This window comes from Sorghum bicolor, chromosome 9 (assembly GCF_000003195.3).
Source record: "Sorghum bicolor cultivar BTx623 chromosome 9, Sorghum_bicolor_NCBIv3, whole genome shotgun sequence".
NCBI lineage: Eukaryota > Viridiplantae > Streptophyta > Magnoliopsida > Poales > Poaceae > Sorghum > Sorghum bicolor.
This window is the reverse complement of record NC_012878.2, coordinates 44,162,308-44,170,225: the sequence shown is the minus strand read 5'-3', so window position 1 is coordinate 44,170,225 and position 7,918 is coordinate 44,162,308. Positions and strand designations below refer to the sequence as shown.

General features: G+C 37.3%; 1 protein-coding gene across 1 annotated transcript; it reads left to right on the top strand.

Annotated features, from left to right (window-relative positions):
- LOC8061908 (DNA primase small subunit) lies at positions 2,070-6,699 on the top strand. Its single transcript, XM_002440908.2, has 17 exons — positions 2,070-2,250; positions 2,447-2,586; positions 3,055-3,105; positions 3,192-3,367; positions 3,482-3,559; positions 3,668-3,779; positions 3,885-3,969; positions 4,037-4,088; positions 4,163-4,224; positions 4,314-4,429; positions 4,698-4,819; positions 5,034-5,102; positions 5,201-5,258; positions 5,473-5,546; positions 5,650-5,698; positions 5,830-5,909; positions 6,209-6,699. The coding sequence occupies exons 2-17, from the start codon at positions 2,466-2,468 to the stop codon at positions 6,269-6,271; spliced, it is 1,368 nt and encodes a 455-aa protein (XP_002440953.2). The 5' UTR covers positions 2,070-2,250; positions 2,447-2,465; the 3' UTR covers positions 6,272-6,699.

Sequence of the window (7,918 nt, the reverse complement as noted above, 5' to 3'; positions counted from 1 at the left end):
CAATATATAATTGAGCGGCTAAGAAGATCCTAGTTACTGGTTGGCGAGAATGGCAATTGGGAGGGTTTAAGAAAGCCTTTGATGGAGTATGGTGGAGTGTTGGGCTAGATCTTCCTCTTCGACCTTAGGAAATTTGTAAGATCAAGGAAGAGAGGAAAAGTTGGCAATATACTAAAATGGTCAAAATCATTATAGAGATAGAAAGTGAAACACTAAATCCATCCTAAGTATAGTAAGAGTAAGCTTTCCCCTACAATGGATCCATGCATAGTACATCATAGAGTCCTAATACATTTTTTTGTGATGTACACTGAGCGTATCTAGAAAAATATACCTTGGAAAATACAGAATATACAAAATTTGTGGAAATTGTTAATTTAAACCCTATACTAGTGTGTATTCATGTTCTCTTTAGGTTTAAAGATAAAATAATAATAGTTGTTATCGACCATCAACACACATCGATAGGAGTATGGAACGATGGGATTTCGTTTGATTCATCATTCATGTATAACTAGGAGAATACTCCGCGCGTTGCTGCGGAAATTTTGGATAATTTAAAAGGAAATTAGACTATTTATATTTATAGTTATATGAATGAAATTATCTTAAATTAATTTTGTTGAATGATTTGACACATCAATATGAATAGCTAAATTGCATTAGTAGATGAAGAGATGACTATCATAGTTACATGTGCTAGTTGGCTACAATTCTAAGTTTCAGTGGACTGTTGATGTGGATAGCTTGCATGTTGAAAGAAATATCTAGCGGCGTTTAGCTTTATAAGAGTATAAGATAAGATAGCACATTTATATATACACGCTCTCGTTTATAGTAGCATTTTGACAATAATTATTGACACTATGGCCCTGTATAGTTACAGAAAATTTTGCAAAATGGCTACCGTAGCACTTTCGTTTGTATTTGACATTATTATCTAATCATGGACTAACTAGACTCAAAAGATTCATCTAGTAAATTATAGGCAAACTGTGCAATTAGTTATTTTTTATCTATATTTAATGCTCCGTGTATGTGTCGCAAGATTAGATGTGATGGAAAATCTTAAAAAAAATTGCAAATTTTTTGAGAACTAAACAACCCCTATGATTCATATATTGGTCTAAGTCAAGTCGTGCATACTTTATACTCCTCCGTACATAAGAGAATGTAATTATCGTTTGAGAAGTCAAACTATTTGTTTAACTAAAATTATGTAAAAATGTACTAACATTTATAGTACAAAATAAGTATCATTAAATAAATTATAATTTTTTTAATAAACCTAGTTAGGAACATAAATGTCAATACTATTCACTATAAACTTGATCATAGTTAAACTAGTTTGACCTGCAATAACTCATAGTTGTATTATCACGTTAGAGCAAGATCAATAATAAAGTCATGTACTTGGCTATAAATTAAGTTGTAAAAACATAGATATACAATACCTAGCCTTCTATTTGTCTATAAACTATTATTATTATTATTATTATTATTATTATTATTATTATTATTATTATTATTATTATTATTATTATTATTATTATTACTACTACTACTACTATTATTACTATTATTATTATTATTACTACTACTACTACTACTACTAGTAGTACTAGTACTATTATTATTATTATTATTATTATTATTATTATTATTATTATTATTATTATTATTATTATTATTATTATTATTATTATTATTATTATTATTATTATTATTATCCTCACATACGTCTCTAATGAGACCTACTGCTATCTATGCTTCCGTATTTAGTTTATTGCTTGTATGAGAGTCAAGCCCTCTTTCTCTTTCCTCCGTTCTCTCATCCATATCAATAACAATATTGACTAATTTAGCTATTAAAGACAATTATTGTATTTGCTGTTAGTCGTGACGACCAGACGCATAATGTGGGCGGCCATTTCAACAGCCTTCTCCCGTTTATGTTGCAAATGGGCCCTAACTCCGTGTTTCGAAACAAGGCAGCTCCAAACGTGAGTGAGCAAAAGCCCACAAGGCCACAACTAGAAGGGATTAGGCGGGAGCGACGTCCTCTTTCCCGCCATTCTCCTACCATCCATCTCTTTTCCCTCTCTACCCCTGCTGCTAACGCGGCGCCGCCACCGGTTGCTCCCTCCCTCCGTAGCCTCCCGCTGCGCAGACCGCAGCACCTCAGCCGCTGCCGCCACGCTGCTAGGTGGCCAGGTCTTCGGTCTCTTCGCCGGCGACAAGCACCACCAGGTACGTACACCCACTCTCCTTGTTCTTCCCTTCCTGCTGTGCGTAAGAGTACCCAATCCCTAACTTACTGTTTGTGTTCGGATCTGATCCGCGCCAACTCCACCCCCGTCTCCAACCCGACGTTTTCCCCCCTACAAATTCAGTCCATCCCTTTTTTTTTGGTCTAATTTGAATTCCTTTGTTTTATTTGGTACAGACAGTTTTTTGATCTGAGGATGGGTAGGGATGATGAGCAGGTTGACTCTATGGAGATTGACGACCAGAAGCAGCAACAGCTAGAAGCCCCCGCTGCTGTGCCAGAAGGGTTCAACACTGACTATCTCCGAGTCTACTACGGTAAATTGATTCTCCCCTTATAATGCATGGAACAGACAAGTAAAATGAAACAGGATCCAGACCATCTTGTCCGTCCATAACCATCTATTTTCTATCTATATTTATCATTGATTCTACACAAAGTCGTGATGTTGCATCACAGATTAGGGGATCTTTGTTGTTTCGATTAATTCTGTGGTTGCTTTTGTTGTATGTGAATTGTGATGGAGATATCTAACAGATGAGTAAGCAACTGGCTAGCATTTGTTTGCTGGAATAGTTTCCTTCCCCTCCCAATTGCTTGAGAACTTTAGTGTATCTTGTTTTCATACTCTTCTTTTTTTTTTCAAGACCTTGCACATTTTGTTAATCATTGGGTGTACCTAGGCATGCTCTCAGCTGACGGAGCCTTTGCACTTAAGAACCTGCTACTACAGTGTCTTTGATTATTCCTGATGCTTGTGCTAACAACCAGGGTTATCATTGCAGGAAAGCTCTTCCCATATGGTGATTTCTTCAAATGGCTTTGCTATGGAAATGGTTCGTGCTCACGTCCTGGTTCTTTGATTAGGAGTAAGCCTTACACTCATGCTGTGTCGTGATTGACCAAATTTTGTTTTCTATAGATGGAAAGCACCCCGGATGTGATCAGTCATACGTTGGACGTCGAGAGTTTTCATTTACACTGGAGAATGACATCTACTTGCGCTTCCAATCCTTTGATAGTGCTACTGAATTGGAGAGTTCTATCAAGGAGAAGTGCCCTTTCAAGATTGATATTGGACCTGTCTACAGCGTAGATGTATGATGCAGCATCGCTAAACACATAATTTTCATTTTGAGTTTGATTCTAATTTCTGCATTATACTCTTTTCGCAAGTTCTCAGTTACCTGATGAATCTTTGTTTTTCTGTAGCCTTCAAAGCGTCATGCTTACGCCCAATCTGGCAATAATGTCTTTGTACCAGTGGAGAGAGAACTAATTTTTGACATTGTAAGATAAGAAACTTGCATTACCTTTTTCATTCCATTTTCCTTTTATATTTGCACTCTGTATTCTTGTGCAACAGTTGCAAGCTGTCAACATTTTTATTCTTCCCAGGATATCTCTGATTATGATGATGTTCGCTACTGCTGCTCTGGAGCTGATGTCTGCTTAGACTGCTGGCCCTTAATGACAATTGCTATCAAAATTTTGGATACTTCTCTTAGAGGTATGTCATTTGATTATGCAATAGATCAACTACCCACTTATTCAAATTTATCCACACGAACTACAGATTTGCAGTGCTTATTATAATTGAAATCATTGTTTGCAGATGATTTTGGTTTCAATCACATACTATGGGTATACAGTGGCCGTCGTGGTGTCCATTGCTGGGTGTGTGATAGCAGAGCAAGAAAGTATGTTCAAATTTACTTTATCTGTTTCCTATGCCTGTTGATCCTAAAACACATGTTCTCGTGTTAGGCTAAGCAATGAACAAAGGGCTGCAATTGCTGACTACTTTCGAGTCTACAAGGTGACACCATCATGTACTTTTGACGCTGTTTGTTGCCCTCCAGAAATCTATTTAACCCTATGAATCTATCTCAGGGTGGTGAAAATGCACTGAAGAAAGTATCCTTGGCTGGACCTGTCCTCCATCCCTTCCTTGCGTATGTATTAACTGTCACATCATTTTGTTTGATCTACAAACGAAATTGGAAGAGCTAAATTGATCATTATGTAATTTATGCTCCTGCAGCCGGTCATACATGGATGTTCTCAAAACCTTCTTTGAAGATAGGTTGCTCCTTAGCCAACAACTCTTTTCATCAGAGGAGAGATGTCAGAAGATACTTGATCTCATCCCTGATGAAAGTAAGGAAAGGCACAATGAGAAATGAACATTACTCTCTGACATACTCCCTCCATTTCAAATTATAATATGTTTTGGCTGTTTCAGATACATTGCTTTTGCTATGTATGTAGACATAGTGTATATCTAAGTGCATGACAAAAACTATGTATCTAGAAAAGCCAAAACATCTTATAATTTGGAATGGAGGGAGTAGATGAAATCTACCATCCCTTGTTTAGCATGCCATAGATCTGTTCACCATCATTCTGAATTGGATTTGATTTCTAGATGTTGCTAGTGAGGTCCATGACAAGTGGCAGGGAAATAGACGATCATCTATTTCAAAGGAAGATGTCAATGTGACCAGATGGGAGCAATTGAAGACGACTTTACAGTCAGGAAAACACAAGGTTCATGTTTGATCTCCTACATACTTTTTTTTTTCTGTGTTTTATCCCCTAGTTCCTATTTACTTTTGTTCGGACATTTGTCTGTTTATCGATCAATGTTTATTTCTTTTGGTTACACCAGATCGTGTATACTATTCCAAGTTCTCAGTTAGGATCATATCTGCTAATTCATCTGATTATGTTACATAGTAGCGCTAATTGTTCTCTGTTTCAGGCTCAGGGGCTTCGTAGATGTGTGGAAGAGATTGTCTTCTCATACACATATCCTAGACTTGACATGGAGGTAAAAGAAATTTCATCAGTTTTCTGTGTTTGCTTTGGTAATAATGTACTAATGTTCAAGGTTGCTCTCGCTCCTAATCAACTTTATAACCATGCCAGGTATCAAAGCACATGAATCATTTACTAAAAGCTCCCTTTTGTATACATCCAAAGACAGGTAAAAGTCATAATGCATTCAATCCCTGTATTAGTTTGTAACGTGATAATAAGGTGGTATGGCATGTCCTTCTGAAACCTCTAGATTCCAGAACAGATGCATTCACTCAAATACCTTGTCATTTTTCATTTAGTTTATTCTAACAACTGCAGGAATAATGTTTGTCACACAATGCACCCTGTTGCTCACAATTGACTGTTGTTTATTTTTCTAGGTCGTGTTTGTGTTCCAATTGATCCCAGTAACTGTGATGATTTCGATCCTGCAGCTGTTCCGACTCTATCACAGGTATGGTCCATAGAGCCTAGCATGAGAAACACTAACATTTCATATCCTTCTCCAGAGCATCATAGTGCAATGCTGATTTACTAAAACAAGTACACTTATGCAGCTTTTAGGAGAGCTCAATGCTACTGGTTTTAAGACAGATTCTGAAAATAGTAAGTGATTATAACCATGCTTCTTTATGATTTGTGTAAAATCTTATTATTCGTAATTGCCACAAAAGTACCAACATGCAGCCTTGCCTAACAGGCTAATATGCCCTCTTCTTTATCCTATTGAATTTCAGATTTGGAAAGAACGTCCCTTGGGAAATCCATCAGTTTTTTCAGAACTTCCTTTCTGCACCCATTGCTGAAAGCATGCAAGGTATGGACTCTTATTTCATTTCTGTGGCAGTGCTGGCATCCATATGCATATATGTGAAAAATTGGAACACTGCAAAGTATCTTCTGTAGCAGAAACTTAGGCACTATATGATTTTCTTCATACCCCAGCCCCCACCAAAAGGAAAAAAAAAGTTAGGATGCTTGCTTACTTTCAGTTAATCACTTCTCAGCTACTTGATATGTGATCTTGTGCCTGAAACCATTTGATTTTCTCGAGCATTCTCTTACTAGGAATTAACTCTATAAGTCTGAATCTTTCGCTGGCATGTAATTTTGCAGGAGGAACTGGAAAGTGCATATAATGCAAAGCTTCAACAGTCCAAGAATTCCTTGAACTGGTAAAATCTACGCATGTTTCTGCCTCTGTTATCAGCCCCCGTCCGGCCATCCCTGAGCATTCCAACTGTGGCATGGACTTGGTGCTAGGTGGATTATCTATGACGCTGCTAACCTGTGTTGCATGCCTGGGATGCATGCTACCATGTCAGTTTGAAGTTGTATATCCTGTTCCGGTGCAGTAGTTGCTATCGTTAGGTTTCAGTTACTCCAAGGGGAAATGAATGTAACACTTGCTGGCCGACGGTGGCAAGACAATCATGCTACCATGTTAGTTAAGTTGCATCTACGAATGTGACCAGGGGTAAACCTGTATTGGTGCTGGAATTTCTACCATTAGGTTTCTGTTATTCATGGGGCAATGAATGTGACCGACGGTGGCAAGATAATCATGCATCTTAGGATTCATGTTAACTTGGGCCTTGTTTAGTTCACCCTGAAAACCAAAAAGTTTTCAAGATTTCCCGTCACATCGAATCTTGTGGCATATGCATAAAACATCGAATATAGACGAAAACAAAAACTAATTATACAGTTTAGCTGTAAATCACGAGATGAATCTTTTGATCCTAGTTAGTCCATAATTGGATAATATTTGTCACAAACAAACGAAAGTGCTGCTACAGTACCGGAAACTTTTCACTTTGCGGAACTAAACAAGGCCTTGGAACAAGTCCCAGTTACAAGCTCTGGGGTGTTTTTACCTTTTAGATTAGTTTATTTGGTTGAAGGGTTATAGGGACGGTCAAACGCTCAAATTGATGGAAACATGCTTAGGCCTTCCCCGACCAGGTATTGCCCCACCTTTCTTGCTGCGCTCGCACGCTCAGCAAGAAGTTTGCCCTCGCACGCTCAACGAGAAGCTTGACCGGATGAGCAAGCCAATTTGGCTCTCCTTCACGAGAAAGAAAAAATCTCACCTAGTCTCGCCGAGCGATGGAACCAAACAGCCTCTCAAGCCACCTTTTTCTGCAACTCTCCCTCGGTTTTGAACTAACAGCACTTTGAAGCAAAACCAAAACACGATAATGCTAAGGCCTTGTTTAGTTCTCAAAAAATTTAACAAAATTTTTCAGATTTTCATCACATCAAATCTTACGGCACATGCTTAAAACATATATAGATAAAAGAAATAACTAATTGCATAGTTTACTTGTAATTTGCGAGACAAATCTTTTGAGTCTAGTTAGTCCATGTTTGGATAATATTTATCAAATACAAACGAAACTACTACAATGTCCATTTTGCAAAAAATTTTAGAACTAAACAAGGCCTAGGCTAGTAGTCTCAACGAGAAGTTTCATGACATTGTTTTAAGACTAGTATGTCATAGAATAAAATAAAATATAGATGAAACACTCATTTTCAATAAAAAGCTTTGGTGTATGATTTTATAGACGCTTAATTTCATGACTCAGAACTAAAAATCGTGTCAAAAGAGAGTCGCTTCTTCTCTTTCTTCCTTAAAAACATTGTCCAATCGTAAAAAAGTCTACGTGACATGTTAAATAATAAAAAAACTCCAACTAAGACTTTTCATTTGGATGGGTGGACATGGTTTTTTTTAGAATTATACAACACAACACAGACATTCATAAACGCACGCATATTCATTCCTACGAACACACACCCACACAAACTTTATCCCTATAA